Source organism: Salvelinus namaycush, unplaced genomic scaffold (genome assembly GCF_016432855.1).
Source record: "Salvelinus namaycush isolate Seneca unplaced genomic scaffold, SaNama_1.0 Scaffold3359, whole genome shotgun sequence".
In the NCBI taxonomy this organism is placed as follows: Eukaryota; Metazoa; Chordata; class Actinopteri; order Salmoniformes; family Salmonidae; genus Salvelinus; species Salvelinus namaycush.
In genome coordinates, this window is record NW_024060296.1 from 1 (window position 1) to 16,722 (window position 16,722).

Here is a 16,722-nt window from a genome sequence, read left to right on the forward strand (position 1 = left end):
GTAGGTAGTTATCATGTATATAGACTGTATCTTACCACATTGGCTTGCCTGGCCTCCTCTATGTAGTGTCTATCAGTAGGTAGTTATCATGTATATAGACTGTATCTTACCACATTGGCTTGCCTGGCCTCCTCGATGTAGTGAGTGGTGATGACGACTGATACTTTTCCAGTTTTCACAATCTCTACTAGATGCTGCCAGATCCTACAGGGACACATGACACAACTCAGTTTAAGGGCAACATCCCATGGTCCCAAATGGCACCCTATTCTCTATAAAGTGCACTACTTACCAGAGCTCTATGAGCCCTGGTAGGGCACTATAAAGGGAATAGGGTGCCATTTGACACAGAGCCTTAGCCTTATGACCTGCCTGGGATTACCCTGACTGGACTGATTTAACAGAGCACTGGTACCATTACACAATCAGATTATACACCCAGATACTTCCAACAGGATTTATACAGTCATTCTGAATGAGAGACAACATGGTTTCTGTAACGAGGGGCAGAGAGTGTGTTTGACAGGTTAAGACTGTTGGAGACAGAGCGTTGTTCATAAACATGTTATCTTCAGACTGTATATGACATTCATTATACTGGATGTAAAAGGGGGAAATGTGAAGCAGGTGAATTGTTGTAGAAGGTTTTGTGTGTGTGTGTGTGTGTGTGTGTGTGTGTGTGTGTGTGTGTGTGTGTGTGTGTGTGTGTGTGTGTGTGTGTGTGTGTGTGTGTGTGTGTGTGTGTGTGTGTGTGTGTGTGTGTGTGTGTGTGTGTGTGTGTGTGTGTGTGTCCAGTACATACTTGGCTCTCAGCACAGGGTCCACCCCGACTGTGGGTTCATCCAGAATCAATAACTGGGGGTTCTGAAGTAAGGCTGCTCCAAGAGACACCCTCCGTTTCTGCCCTCCGCTGTAAACACACACAATGTTACATAAAACACCTGCTATATCTGATCCATCCAGCTGCATTTGTTTGACATGGGTCACACTCACTGGCTTCTCAGTGTAATAGGTGTGTTAGCAGGGCTGGTAAGGCAGCAACGCAGAGAAACCCTGCAACACTAACCTTGTGAGGTACAAGGGGGATGTTTCCTGTACTACAGGGCAGCACTGGGTCCTTGTGAGGTACAAGGGGGATGTTTCCTGTACTACAGGGCAGCACTGGGTCCTTGTGAGGTACAAGGGGGATGTTTCCTGTACTACAGGGCAGCACTGGGTCCTTGTGAGGTACAAGGGGGATGTTTCCTGTACTACAGGGCAGCACTGGGTCCTTGTGAGGTACAAGGGGGATGTTTCCTGTACTACAGGGCAGCACTGGGTCCTTGTGAGGTACAAGGGGGATGTTTCCTGTACTACAGGGCAGCACTGGGTCCTTGTGAGGTACAAGAGGGGATGTTTATTGTACTGCAGGGCAGCACTGGGTCCTTGTGAGGTACAAGGGGGATGTTTCCTATACTACAGGGCAGCACTGGGTCCTTGTGAGGTACAAGGGGGATGTTTCCTGTACTACAGGGCAGCACTGGGTCCTTGTGAGGTACAAGGGGGATGTTTATTGTACTACAGGGCAGCACTGGGTCCTTGTGAGGTACAAGGGGGATGTTTCCTGTACTACAGGGCAGCACTGGGTCCTTGTGAGGTACAAGGGGGATGTTTATTGTACTGCAGGGCAGCACTGGGTCCTTGTGAGGTACAAGGGGGATGTTTCCTGTACTACAGGGCAGCACTGGGTCCTTGTGAGGTACAAGAGGGATGTTTCCTGTACTACAGGGCAGCACTGGGTCCTTGTGAGGTACAAGGGGGATGTTTCCTGTACTACAGGGCAGCACTGGGTCCTTGTGAGGTACAAGGGGGATGTTTCCTGTACTACAGGGCAGCACTGGGTCCTTGTGAGGTACAAGAGGGGATGTTTCCTGTACTACAGGGCAGCACTGGGTCCTTGTGAGGTACAAGGGGGATGTTTATTGTACTACAGGGCAGCACTGGGTCCTTGTGAGGTACAAGAGGGGATGTTTCCTGTACTACAGGGCAGCACTGGGTCCTTGTGAGGTACAAGGGGGATGTTTCCTGTACTACAGGGCAGCACTGGGTCCTTGTGAGGTACAAGAGGGGATGTTTCCTGTACTACAGGGCAGCACTGGGTCCTTGTGAGGTACAAGGGGGATGTTTATTGTACTGCAGGGCAGCACTGGGTCCTTGTGAGGTACAAGGGGGATGTTTCCTGTACTACAGGGCAGCACTGGGTCCTTGTGAGGTACAAGGGGGATGTTTCCTGTACTACAGGGCAGCACTGGGTCCTTGTGAGGTACAAGGGGGATGTTTCCTGTACTACAGGGCAGCACTGGGTCCTTGTGAGGTACAAGAGGGATGTTTCCTGTACTACAGGGCAGCACTGGGTCCTTGTGAGGTACAAGAGGGATGTGTCTTGTTAACAGTCTTGTTAACAGTCATCTAATAATTAAATTAAATGGATATACTAGTGCACTACTAGTGAGCAGGGCACTGTGTATAGGGAATAGGGTGCAATTGGGGACTCAGCCATAGTCTCTAGGCACAGGTCACATGGTTTTGTGGACATGATGTAATCATGGACCTATGCCGGTTAGAAGAGAGGGAAGAGATTGAGACCCACTAACCCTTTAACCCACTAACCCTTTAACCCACTAACCCTTTAACCCACTAACCCTTTAACCCACTAACCCTTCAACCCACTAACCCTTCAACCCACTAACCCTTCAACCCACTAACCCTTCAACCCACTAACCCTTTAACCCACTAACCCTTTAACCCACTAACCCTTTAACCCACTAACCCTTTAACCCACTAACCCTTTAACCCACTAACCCTTTAACCCACTAACCCTTTAACCCACTAACCCTTCAACCCACTAACCCTTCAACCCACTAACCCTTTAACCCTTTAACCCACTAACCCTTCAACCCACTAACCCTTTAACCCACTAACCCTTCAACCCACTAACCCTTCAACCCACAAAGGCGTGTGTGTTCTGGGGACAGCACTGATAACCCCATTGCATGTCCATAATGAGGACATGAGTCACTGCTTCTGTATTTGACCTCTCCTCGTCATGGGCAAGGGGAAACTATCCCACGCCAAATCAACGTGGACCATAACATCTTGCGGGTCGCATACGCTCTTCACAGAGGTCCGGAGTGACGCATTTAAAATGTATTATATTTCCTTAACGTCAACATAAAAACATATATAGTCCTTTATACATCGCTTTGGAATGTTTCATGCACCCAACTGTATAACTTCTGTTTAGATGACTGTTATCAAGCTGGACAGAGTGTAGAGACTATAGATGACTGTTATCAAGCTGGACAGAGTGTAGAGACTATAGATGACTGTTATCAAGCTGGACAGAGTGTAGAGACTATAGATGACTGTTATCAAGCTGGACAGAGTGTAGAGACTATAGATGACTGTTATCAAGCTGGACAGAGTGTAGAGACTATAGATGACTGTTATCAAGCTGGACAGAGTGTAGAGACTATAGATGACTGTTATCAAGCTGGACAGAGTGTAGAGACTATAGATGACTGTTATCAAGCTGGACAGAGTGTAGAGACTATAGATGACTGTTATCAAGCTGGACAGAGTGTAGAGACTATAGATGACTGTTATCAAGCTGGACAGAGTGTAGACTATAGATGACTGTTATCAAGCTGGACAGAGTGTAGAGACTATAGATGACTGTTATCAAGCTGGACAGAGTGTAGAGACTATAGATGACTGTTATCAAGCTGGACAGAGTGTAGACTATAGATGACTGTTATCAAGCTGGACAGAGTGTAGAGACTATAGATGACTGTTATCAAGCTGGACAGAGTGAAGAGACTATAGATGACTGTTATCAAGCTGGACAGAGTGTAGAGACTATAGATGACTGTTATCAAGCTGGACAGAGTGAAGAGACTATAGATGACTGTTATCAAGCTGGACAGAGTGTAGAGACTATAGATGACTGTTATCAAGCTGGACAGAGTGTAGAGACTATAGATGACTGTTATCAAGCTGGACAGAGTGTAGAGACTATAGATGACTGTTATCAAGCTGGACAGAGTGAAGAGACTATAGATGTAGGTACATTATCATTTATACATAGTTTCCATTTGGTTTTTGTTAATTTAATGTGTATTGAGATTGTTTTCCCCCTAATTAAAAAACATAAATTAACAATAATATAAATCCAAACCATCCGTGGGCCATATTTAATGGGCTCGTATGTTTGACACCACTGTGTACGGTTGTGTTACCTGAGATTTCGGACTAGTTTGCTCTTCTGAGGTAGGTCCAGGAAGTCCACCAGGAAGTCCATGCGTGCCTGGGTGTCCTTAGATGACAGGCCGTGGATCCGTCCGAAGAACGTCAGGGTGTCACTGATGGTAAACTCGTTGTACAACGCCAGGTCCTAAAGAGGAACACAATGTTATGTCACGGTATGTGTTGTGTTGATATCAAATCAAACTTTATTTATACAGCACATTTATTACAAAGGTGAGAAAGATAAAAACACTAAATGTTTTCTATACAAATTTTAAATGAAGATAGACAAGAACTAAATTACGAGACAAATTAAAATGGTGTGTTTTGCTACAGTATGTTATGTTGACATATCATGTTGTCATGGTATTTACAGTCATATGTCAATACACTTGCATAGTGTCTAAAGGTTAGGAGTCCATTTGGAACTGAGGCGCGTTTGTGCATCTGTCAAATTAAATCAAATCTTATTTGTCACATGCTTGGTAAACAACAGGAGTAGACTAACAGTGAAATGCTTACTTACGGGCCCTTCCCAACAATGCAGAGAGAAAAATAGAACAATTATAACACGAGGAATAAATACACAATGAGTAACGATAACTTGGCTATATACACAGGGTTACCAGTATCGAGCCGATAGGTAATTGAGGTAGATATGTACATATAGGTAGAGGTAAAGGGACTAGGCAACAGGATATATAATAAACAGTAGCAGCAGTATACTGTAGGTAGAGGTAAAGAGACTAGGCAACAGGATAGATAATAGACAGTAACAGCAGTATACTGTAGGTAGGGGTAAAGGATAGATAATAAACAGTAGCAGCAGTATACTGTAGGTAGGGGTAAAGGATAGATAATAGACAGTAACAGCAGTATACTGTAGGTAGAGGTAAAGGGACTAGGCAACAGGATAGATAATAAACAGTAGCAGCAGCGTACGTGATGAGTCAAAAGAGTTAGTGAAAAAAGGGTCAATGCAGATTGTCCGGGTAGCAATTGGTAAACTATTTAACTAACTAGCAGTCTTATGGCTTGGGGGTAGCAGCTGTTCAGGGTCCTGTTGGTTCTAGCTTTGGTGCATTGGTACCGCTTGCCGTGCGGTAGCAGAGAGAACAGTCTATGGCATGGGTGGCTGGAGTCTTTTACAATATTTAGGGCCTTCTTCTGACACCGCCTGGTATAGAGGTCCTGGATGGCAGGGAGCTCTGCCCCAGTGATGTACTGGGACCGTATGCACTACCCTCTGTAGTGCCTTGAGGTCAGATGCCAAGCAGTTGCCATACCAAGCGGTGATGCAACAAGTCAAGATGCTCTCAATGGTGCAGCTGTAGAACATTTTGAGGATCTGAGGGCTCATGCTAAATATTATTAGCCACCTGAGGGGAAAGAGGAGTTGTCGTGCCTTCTTCATGACTGTGTTGGTGTGTGTGGACCATAATAATTACTTAGTGATGTGGACACCAAGGAAAATGAAGCTCTCGATGATGGGGGAGTGCTCGGCACTCTGTTTCCTGTAGTCCATTATCAGCTCATTTGTCTTGTTGACGTCGTCGTCGGTGATCAGGCCAACCACCGTTGTGTCGTCAGCAAACTTAATGATGGTGTTGGAGTCGTGCGCGGCCACGCAGTTGTGGGTGAACAGGAAGTACAGGAGGGGACTAAGCACGCACCCCTGATGGGCCCCCTTGTTGAGGATCAGTGTGGCGGATGTGTTGTTACCTACCCTCACCACCTGGGGGCAGCCCGTCAGGAAGTCCAGGATCCAGCTGCAGAGGGAGGTGTTTAGTCCCAGGGTCCTGAGCTTAGTGATGAGCTTGGAGGGCACTATGGTGTTGAACGCTGAGCTGTAGTCTATGAACAGCATTCTCACATAGGTGTTCCTCTTGTCCAGGTGGGAAAGTGCAGTGTGGAGTGCGATAGAGATTGTGTCATCTATGGATCGATTTACCTGTGGTATGGTGTGTACCTATAAGTTAACAGTTTACCTGTGGTATGTAATGTACCTACAGTAAAAGATAACAGTTTACCTGTGGTATGTAGTGTACCTATAAGTTAACAGTTTACCTGTGGCATGTACCCCACCATCCTCCCAGGGACCTGGTGTCCAGGAAATGCGGGCGGCTTCCCCAACACGCTGATGTGCCCTCGGGAGATCTTCAGTGTTCCCACAATGCATTTCAACAGCGTGGTCTTCCCACACCCACTCGGACCCAGCAGGCCGTAGCTGTAAGTTAACAGGAAGAACATTTGCACTAAATCATACATATTACTACAGTATGATAGTATAGTATGATAGTATGATACAATAGTATAGTATGATACTATATCATAGTATGATAGTATAGTATGATAGTATGATACGATAGTATAGTATGATACTATATCATAGTATGATAGTATAGTATGATAGTATGATACGATAGTATGATATGATAGTATGATAGTATAGTATGATATGACAGTACAGTATGATACGATAGTACAGTATGATAGTATGATATGATAGTATAGTATGATAGTATGATATGATAGTATAGTATGATAGTATAGCATAGTATATCATAGTCTGATAGTATAGTATGCTAGTATGATACGATAGTATAGTATGATAGTATAGTATGATATGACAGTATGATAGTATAGTATGTAATCTGTATTACTCAGTATGGTCTGACTCTTAATCGTAACTCGCATAAAACTTCCAATGACATCGATGTATGATTCACGTGGAAATCCAAGTTAAACGTAATTTATATATGCAAGAACCCAATTACATTGTCTACTTTATGTAAGGTTTAGAGCAGGGGTATTCAACTCTGACCCTACGAGGTCCGAGAGCCTGCTGGTTTTCTGTTCTACCTGATCATTAATTGCAAGGACCTGGTGTCCCAGGTCTAAATCAGTCCCTGATTAGAGGGGAATCACCCACCTGGTGTCCCAGGTCTAAATCAGTCCCTGATTAGAGGGGAATCACCCACCTGGTGTCCCAGGTCTAAATCAGTCCCTGATTAGAGGGGAATCACCCACCTGGTGTCCCAGGTCTAAATCAGTCCCTGATTAGAGGGGAATCACCCACCTGGTGTCCCAGGTCTAAATCAGTCCCTGATTAGAGGGGAACAATGCAGTGGAACTGGCTTGGAGGCCCAGAGTTCAGTTTGAAGGTAGAGAGTATCATTAGGTTTTAAGCAGAGTGCAAATTATACTGTGGAGAAATACAACACAGAATAACAGTACTGCACTGTAAAAAGAAAAATATGTTGATTCAACATACTTTTGTAACGCTGCAAGAGGAGTGTGAGTTTGCTCAGCATTTTGGCATATTGGCTGACTCTACAGAAATTCTCAAGTTGAATTGTATGTTCACTCAACTTTACATTTTAGGTTCAGTAAACATACAATTCAATCTGAGAATGTATTTGCATATTTCCCAGTGTGCCTTGCCTTTTCCAGTGAATTGTAGTTACCACCCATGACTGTATTTGTTAATGACAGAGACATGGTTGTTGAATGGCTTTCATTCCTGTAGCCTTCACCAAGTGAATGTTATCTTTATAATTCTATTCTTTATGACCATACATCATAAGGCCTTTCATTGAGGGCCAAGTTACACCCTAACACTGTTATTTGAAACTCCTGTTTTACATGCCACATCAAGCCTGTAAGTAATATTATGCTGTCTTGAAAAGTGATGTGTAATTCCTATTGGAATCCAGCCAGAGTTAGGATATTCAACAACTGGAACTTTTAATTAATGCGCAACCTGCATTGAGGACGACTGCAGGAGTGGGGAAGATTGATTATTGAGACAACCAAAATCATCTTAACTGGAACAGCCATCTCATTAACAGATGCAACTACTAACATATTGGATTAGTTAAGAAAAATGTATTATGTTATTTATGTTTGTGTAGCATAAGACTAATCAACCAACAAATGTATGCTACATAAAAAAAAACAGGTATTGAAACAAACAATTCTGAAAATCAACCTGCAAGAGCATGGTGGGAAATATTGTAATGATGGGTGTGGTTTTGAGCAAACATGAATGAGTAATTTTACTAAACAAGCTTGTTCAAATGCAGCTCACTTCGAGCAGAGTTCAGTAAACAAACTTTAACACATTTGCTCAAATTCTTGTCCTTTTGAAGTCCACTCAACTCACAGAATAATGCAGATTAAGCAGTTGGCTTTGTGTAGGTGTGTGTGTGTGTGTGTGTGTGTGTGTGTGTGTGTGTGTGTGTGTGTGTGTGTGTGTGTGTGTGTGTGTGTGTGTGTGTGTGAGTGAGAGGGGGGACAGAGAGAAAGAGAAACAAAAACAGACAGAAACAGAAAGAGTAAGAGAGCGAGAGAAAGAGAAAGAGAGGAGAGAAAGATAGTTTAAACATCAACAAGAGGCTCTTCATTAAATACTGTAGATATTTATTTTACTGGGTTTTCTTAATCTATTTCTTATGTTATTTTCTTTCTAAAGTCCACCCTGTCACCCTACTCCTCCTTCTCTGAGTGTTTACCACCCTGTCACCCTACTCCTCCTTCTCTGAGTGTTCACCACCCTACTCCTCCTTCTCTGAGTGTTCACCACCCTACTCCTCCTTCTCTGAGTGTTCACCACCCTACTCCTCCTTCTCTGAGTGTTTATCACCCTACTCCTCCTTCTCTGAGTGTTTATCACCCTACTCCTCCTTCTCTGAGTGTTCACCACCCTACCCCTCCTTCTCTGAGTGTTCACCACCCTACTCCTCCTTCTCTGAGTGTTCACCACCCTACTCCTCCTTCTCTGAGTGTTTACCACCCTACTCCTCCTTCTCTGAGTGTTCACCACCCTACTCCTCCTTCTCTGAGTGTTCACCACCCTACTCCTCCTTCTCTGAGTGTTCACCACCCTACTCCTCCTTCTCTGAGTGTTCACCACCCTACTCCTCCTTCTCTGAGTGTTTATCACCCTACTCCTCCTTCTCTGAGTGTTCACCACCCTACTCCTCCTTGTCTGAGTGTTCACCACCCTACTCCTCCTTCTCTGAGTGTTTATCACCCTACTCCTCCTTCTCTGAGTGTTTACCACCCTACTCCTCCTTCTCTGAGTGTTCACCACCCTGTCACCCTACTCCTCCTTCTCTGAGTGTTTACCACCCTGTCACCCTACTCCTCCTTCTCTGAGTGTTCACCACCCTACTCCTCCTTGTCTGAGTGTTCACCACCCTACTCCTCCTTCTCTGAGTGTTTATCACCCTACTCCTCCTTCTCTGAGTGTTTACCACCCTACTCCTCCTTCTCTGAGTGTTCACCACCCTGTCACCCTACTCCTCCTTCTCTGAGTGTTTACCACCCTGTCACCCTACTCCTCCTTCTCTGAGTGTTTATGACCCTACTCCTCCTTCTCTGAGTGTTCACCACCCTACTCCTCCTTCTCTGAGTGTTCACCACCCTACTCCTCCTTCTCTGAGTGTTTACCACCCTACTCCTCCTTCTCTGAGTGTTCACCACCCTACTCCTCCTTCTCTGAGTGTTTACCACCCTACTCCTCCTTCTCTGAGTGTTCACCACCCTACTCTTCCTTCTCTGAGTGTTCACCACCCTACTCCTCCTTCTCTGAGTGTTCACCACCCTACTCCTCCTTCTCTGAGTGTTTATCACCCTACTCCTCCTTCTCTGAGTGTTCACCACCCTGTCACCCTACTCCTCCTTCTCTGAGTGTTCACCACCCTGTCACCCTACTCCTCCTTCTCTGAGTGTTTACCACCCTACTTCTCATTCTCTGAGTGTTTACCACCCTACTTCTCCTTCTCTGAGGGTTTACCACCCTACTCCTCCTTCTCTGAGTGTTTATCACCCTACTCCTCCTCTGAGTGTTCACCACCCTACTCTTCCTTCTCTGAGTGTTCACCACCCTGTCACCCTACTCCTCCTTCTCTGAGTGTTTATCACCCTACTCATCCTTCTCTGAGTGTTCACCACCCTACTCCTCCTTCTCTGAGTGTTCACCACCCTACTCCTCCTTCTCTGAGTGTTCACCACCCTACTCCTCCTTCTCTGAGTGTTCACCACCCTACTCCTCCTTCTCTGAGTGTTTACCACCCTATTCCCCCTTCTCTGAGTGTTCACCACCCTACTCCTCCTTCTCTGAGTGTTCACCACCCTACTCCTCCTTCTCTGAGTGTTTACCACCCTATTCCCCCTTCTCTGAGTGTTCACCACCCTGTCACCATACTCCGGCGTTTCACTAGGTTCAGACCCAGGGCCCTTTGTAATGGAATCTGAGGCTCTGTGTAAATCAAATCTCATTGAGCTGTTTGTCAGTGGAGCTCACATCACCTGCCACTAAGGGACAGAGATGTTGAAACAACAATACTTTATAAGAAAGAGAATTGTGCTTAAGAGAAATTATTCAGCTGTTACAACTGTCAAAGGACAATATTCAGCTACTACTGTTGAGGCAACAAACATTTAGGCTATTAGGCTATCATCAGTGTGGGGACAAAAACACCATTACATATTAATAACATGAAAGACCATTACATATTAATAACATGTAAGACCATTACATATTAATAACATGTAAGACCATTACATATTAACAACATGTAAGACCATTACATATTAACAACATGTAAGACCATTACATATTAATAACATGTAAGACCATTACATATTAACAACATGTAAGACCATTACTTATTAGCGATCTTAACATGCTCTGTCTTACTGCTGGGTGAAGTGGTGTTTTGACTTATCCTGGACACTCAGGACAACCTTTTCTGATTGAATACCCCACAGGGCAGTAAGCCCTACTGAGGTCAGTGTCATGGTATAAGGTTAGGGTTAGGACTGGGTAAGATTGTAGTGTCAATGTGGTTTACTCACATCTGTCCCTGTGGCACGGTCAAGTTGAGGTTATTCAGGACTTTGAGTTCACCGTACGACCGACACACTTCCCGACACCGGATCGCCGAACCGCCCAGTCCCGGGGAGGGGGGAGGAGCTTCCTCGTCTGCCTTCATCCTTCCCTCCGCCAACTAGAAGAAGAAAAACAAATGTAAAAAAATCAATCACCCCTTTCACAGCATTATGGCCCAGTGTTGTGATTAGGGTTTCTTTCCCAAGACTCCCAGGTTTTCCAGAAACCCCAGTTAGAAGATTCATGGAATCAGGAAGGAATAAGCAGGAAATCCAGGAATCCTCCAACCAGGGAAACCAGGGAATTTGGGGAAAGTTACCTGAATGTTGCAGCCCGAGTAGCAACAGCCGGGGCGGGACCTGAACCGGCGACTATGGTTACGGGGCAAGTGTACTACCACCTATGCCATTAAGAGTCTCTTTGCAGAAACAGACGCAGTAGCACATACAGGGAAAACACACCAGGCTGCGTTACAAAGGGCACCACCATATTCCATACGTAGTGCACTACCTTTGACCAGAGCCCATATAGGACCCTGGTCAAAAGTAGTGCACTATGTGGAAAATAGGATGCCATTTGGGATGCAGACCAACTAAGGACTTGCTCATTACGGACAACAGAAAGTGAACTAAATTACATCTTCTCAACAACAGCTGCCATGAATCTGTGTCTGTGTTGTGTAGCAGACCTGTGTTGAAATATTATTTGAAAATCATTTCAAATGCTTTCTCTGTGCTTGATTGATCTTACCTGGCTTAGTGGGGCCAATAAACCCTGCCCATCTGACACTCCAGGCAGGCTAAAGCAAACGCTCAAAGTATTTGAGAGATTTCAAAACAGAATATGAACCCAGGTCTGGTGGTGGCGTGCCTGTAACTTGGCGTGCATTGGATCTAGGTCGTAGAGCAACCCCGACTGGGACCCTATTCCCTATGTAGTACACTACTTTTCACTAAGGCCCATAGGGATATAGTGGTCTATATAGGGAATAGGGTACCATTTGGGACGCACACTGGGTCAAAATCATCTTTAATCCCTGCCTCCTTTCCCTGGCTTCCCCTGTTTCATTCTCCCTTTCTCTGTGTTGGCTTCCCCGTTCTCCCTCACATAATCCAGCATCTTTCATTCCACCGTGACGAGATTAGAGGGAAACCACTCCGTAATCTGAATCTATTGATCAAGGTCACCTTCTTTGACACAATTCCACATGGCAGCATATGTACAGAACGGTACTATTGTTATAATAGTAATAGCTAGGACATTGTTGCACTGTAATAACATTGTAATATAGGGTATTGATAAGTGAGACATTATAAAGCCTATCTACATAGACAGACGTATTCATTCCCTGTAAGGGAATTTGTCCATGGTTCTATTCTTTCTGCTTGAAGTTCAACGTTTTTATTAATCAAATTGCAGACTGCAAATGATCTGAAATACTTGATATTAACAGATTAAAGACTCCAGTTCACGTTTAAAGAAGCTCCATAAAAATAAGAAAAAGGTTAAAAAAAATTATAATTTGAGCCATCCAACAAGATGTTGAAGTAAACTACTGTGTACACCAGATTACTTAAAATGAGAAGAAAAACATTTGGAAGCCAGGTAGGCTACACTTGATGCTTAACGACAAGTGTCACACCGATTCGTCGTTATTATTTCAGATACTCACTGATACTGTACCATACGTTTAACCTACCTAGTCTTTGAAAGAGGGACAACCACAAACTATATAAAAATACGAAAACACAAGCTGATGGCTTAATTTAGCCAACTAGGAAAACAACTTGTCCAACATTGTGACAGGGACTCACCTGAAATAGTCCCTCTACTCAAGAAGAAGTCTAGTAGCCTACTGGGGATGAAGAGCAACAATATAGCCACCTGCACTGTAGCCCGTGTGTGAGTCTGCCGAGCCAACAGTGTAGGTAGCCTATATTGCAACGTGGTAGAGCAGGTTGCGTTTCGAGAAGGGAGAAGCCTCTCTCTGGAATAAATGCACCTGTTATTCTACTACTAAATTACATTAACAGAGAATCAGCGAGACAGACTATAAACAAGAAAAACAAACCACGACACTCCTACCACGACACCTTCCTATGATTTTCTTCAGTTTAGGTAGCCTATATATGGCAGCGGGACTCCATCGTAATAAACGGAGCAGCCATATATTCTGTTGTAACGGTAACAGCAAATTCATTTATAGGCGCAATAACGTTCCAACTGGTGCCGGTTCGCTCTTTCGTGAATCTGCAGTGCATTTATCCAAAGCTACATTAGCCTGTCTGCTATAATCACAATCCGATTCAGAACAAGCTTTCACTCTCCAATCATCTTGTAGGCAAAAACTACCTTACAGAGAGCCTGCCAACTTCCGCTTCACAGCACCTCCAAAACGGAGCATGTCGGACTATGTCGGTTCGCTCAACTAGCGCATTTAGCCTACAATTGACCATGAATTCGGCAGCGAAAGCGTCATGCATGCGTGACCTGTGATGCGTGTTGGTGCCTGGCTATTTTTATACAACGGTTGGCTACATGCCGGTATAGCCAGCTGCTAGGTTTCCCTGTCATTTCAAATCAATGCTTCTTTTATAAACGCCGCAGTGCACTTCCACTCTGCACCAGACATTCCATTTTTATGCGTACAGGAACGGAATTCAAACACGCGTCTCCTTTTATTCCATCACTATATTTTCCCACATCCTGAGGATGTCCCTATTCACTGGGCCTATAGTGGTTTTTCTGAAATGCTAATTGTCTATGGAGTTATTTCAGCATAGACATATCAGCGTTAGCCGTATTGCATTGTCAGATCTTCCATAAAATACCTCACTAAATAATGCCACCACGAATCCAGCTTTGCCGGCTTACAAACTGTGCATACCTGCTCCTCCATCTCGGTGTATTCGGGCGGTCCTCCTGTCGTCGCAGCATCATCCGCGGCTGCTGCCTCCGTGGCCATGGTCGTCGATTGGCGGGAGATGCATCCAGCCTCAGCCCCCCCAGCAGATGGCCTCTCACTAAAATCCATAGGCTACTATCTCCATCTACTGGCCGTGAAGGAAAGGGAACTAGGAAAGGTGTCTGAAAACAGACCAATACTTTTTTTATTAGCAAGCATCAAATGCAAACAATACAGGCAATCGTATAAACATGTTCAGTAACATCAGACCACACAAAACAGAGACAATTAATTTACATAATATCAACAGAAAAGAGCCTTAGGCCAAATTAAGATTCTGTGTCCGAAAATTTCAGATGAGCCAAAACTTTTTAAAATGGGAGTAGAAAAAAAAACGTGTGCATCAACTATATCGTTTTTGGTCGTCCTTGTCTAAACCGCTCCTCTGTGTGACTGGGACTTCATGTGAGGCTGGTGGGATGTCTCTAAACCGCTCCTCTGTCTGACTGGGACTTCATGTGAGGCTGGTGGGATGTCTCTAAACCGCTCCTCTGTCTGACTGGGACTTCATGTGAGGCTGGTGGGATGTCTCTAAACCGCCCCTCTGTCTGACTGGGATTTCATGTGAGGCTGGTGGGATGTCTCTAAACCGCCCCTCTGTGTGACTGGGACTTCATGTGAGGGTGGTGGGATGTCTCTAAAACCGCCCCTCTGTCTGACTGGGACTTCATGTGAGGCTGGTGGGATGTCTCTAAACCGCCCCTCTGTGTGACTGGGACTTCATGTGAGGCTGGTGGGATGTCTCTAAACCGCTCCTCTGTGTGACTGGGACTTCATGTGAGGCTGGTGGGATGTCTCTAAACCGCCCCTCTGTGTGACTGGGACTTCATGTGAGGCTGGTGGGATGTCTCTAAACCGCCCCTCTGTGTGACTGGGACTTCATGTGAGGCTGGTGGGATGTCTCTAAACCGCCCCTCTGTCTGACTGGGACTTCATGTGAGGCTGGTGGGATGTCTCATAACCGCCCCTCTGTCTGACTGGGACTTCATGTGAGGCTGGTGGGATGTCTCTAAACCGCCCCTCTGTGTGACTGGGACTTCATGTGAGGGTGGTGGGATGTCTCTAAACCGCCCCTCTGTGTGACTGGGACTTCATGTGAGGCTGGTGGGATGTCTCTAAACCGCCCCTCTGTGTGACTGGGACTTCATGTGAGGCTGGTGGGATGTCTCTAAACCGCCCCTCTGTCTGACTGGGACTTCATGTGAGGCTGGTGGGATGTCTCTAAACCGCCCCTCTGTCTGACTGGGACTTCATGTGAGGCTGGTGGGATGTCTCTAAACCGCCCCTCTGTCTGACTGGGACTTCATGTGAGGCTGGTGGGATGTCTCTAAACCGCCCCTCTGTCTGACTGGGACTTCATGTGAGGCTGGTGGGATGTCTCTAAACCGCCCCTCTGTCTGACTGGGACTTCATGTGAGGCTGGTGGGATGTCTCTAAACCGCCCCTCTGTGTGACTGGGACTTCATGTGAGGCTGGTGGGATGTCTCTAAACCGCCCCTCTGTCTGACTGGGACTTCATGTGAGGGTGGTGGGATGTCTCTAAACCGCTCCTCTGTGTGACTGGGACTTCATGTGAGGCTGGTGGGATGTCTCTAAACCGCTCCTCTGTGTGACTGGGACTTCATGTGAGGCTGGTGGGATGTCTCTAAACCGCTCCTCTGTGTGACTGGGACTTCATGTGAGGCTGGTGGGATGTCTCTAAACCGCTCCTCTGTGTGACTGGGACTTCATGTGAGGCTGGTGGGATGTCTCTAAACCGCTCCTCTGTGTGACTGGGACTTCATGTGAGGCTGGTGGGATGTCTCTAAACCGCTCCTCTGTGTGACTGGGACTTCATGTGAGGCTGGTGGGATGTCTCTAAACCGCTCCTCTGTGTGACTGGGACTTCATGTGAGGCTGGTGGGATGTCTCTAAACCGCTCCTCTGAGTGACTGGGACTTCATGTGAGGCTGGTGGGATGTCTCTAAACCCCCCCTCTGTGTGACTGGGACTTCATGTGAGGCTGGTGGGATGTCTCTAAACCGCTCCTCTGTGTGACTGGGACTTCATGTGAGGGTGGTGGGATGTCTCTAAACCGCTCCTCTGTGTGACTGGGACTTCATGTGAGGCTGGTGGGATGTCTCTAAACCGCCCCTCTGTCTGACTGGGACTTCATGTGAGGCTGGTGGGATGTCTCTAAACCGCCCCTCTGTCTGACTGGGACTTCATGTGAGGCTGGTGGGATGTCTCTAAACCGCCCCTCTGTCTGACTGGGACTTCATGTGAGGCTGGTGGGATGTCTCTAAACCGCCCCTCTGTGTGACTGGGACTTCATGTGAGGCTGGTGGGATGTCTCTAAACCGCCCCTCTGTGTGACTGGGACTTCATGTGAGGCTGGTGGGATGTCTCTAAACCGCCCCTCTGTGTGACTGGGACTTCATGTGAGGCTGGTGGGATGTCTCTAAACCGCCCCTCTGTCTGACTGGGACTTCATGTGAGGGTGGTGGGATGTCTCTAAACCGCTCCTCTGTGTGACTGGGACTTCATGTGAGGCTGGTGGGATGTCTCTAAACCGCTCCTCTGTGTGACTGGGACT

General features: G+C 46.0%; 1 protein-coding gene across 1 annotated transcript; it reads right to left on the reverse strand.

The window, feature by feature from the left end:
• Positions 1-110: 110 nt before the first annotated feature.
• LOC120040205 (ABC transporter G family member 23-like) lies at positions 111-14,147 on the reverse strand (the record flags this gene model as incomplete). The annotated part of the gene is made up of 6 exons (XM_038985450.1): positions 14,070-14,147; positions 11,149-11,300; positions 6,352-6,511; positions 4,278-4,432; positions 803-910; positions 111-204 (listed from the first exon to the last, which is right to left on the reverse strand). Coding segments are annotated over exons 1-6 (747 nt in total), but the record flags the coding sequence as incomplete, so codon positions are not given.
• Positions 14,148-16,722: the final 2,575 nt, after the last annotated feature.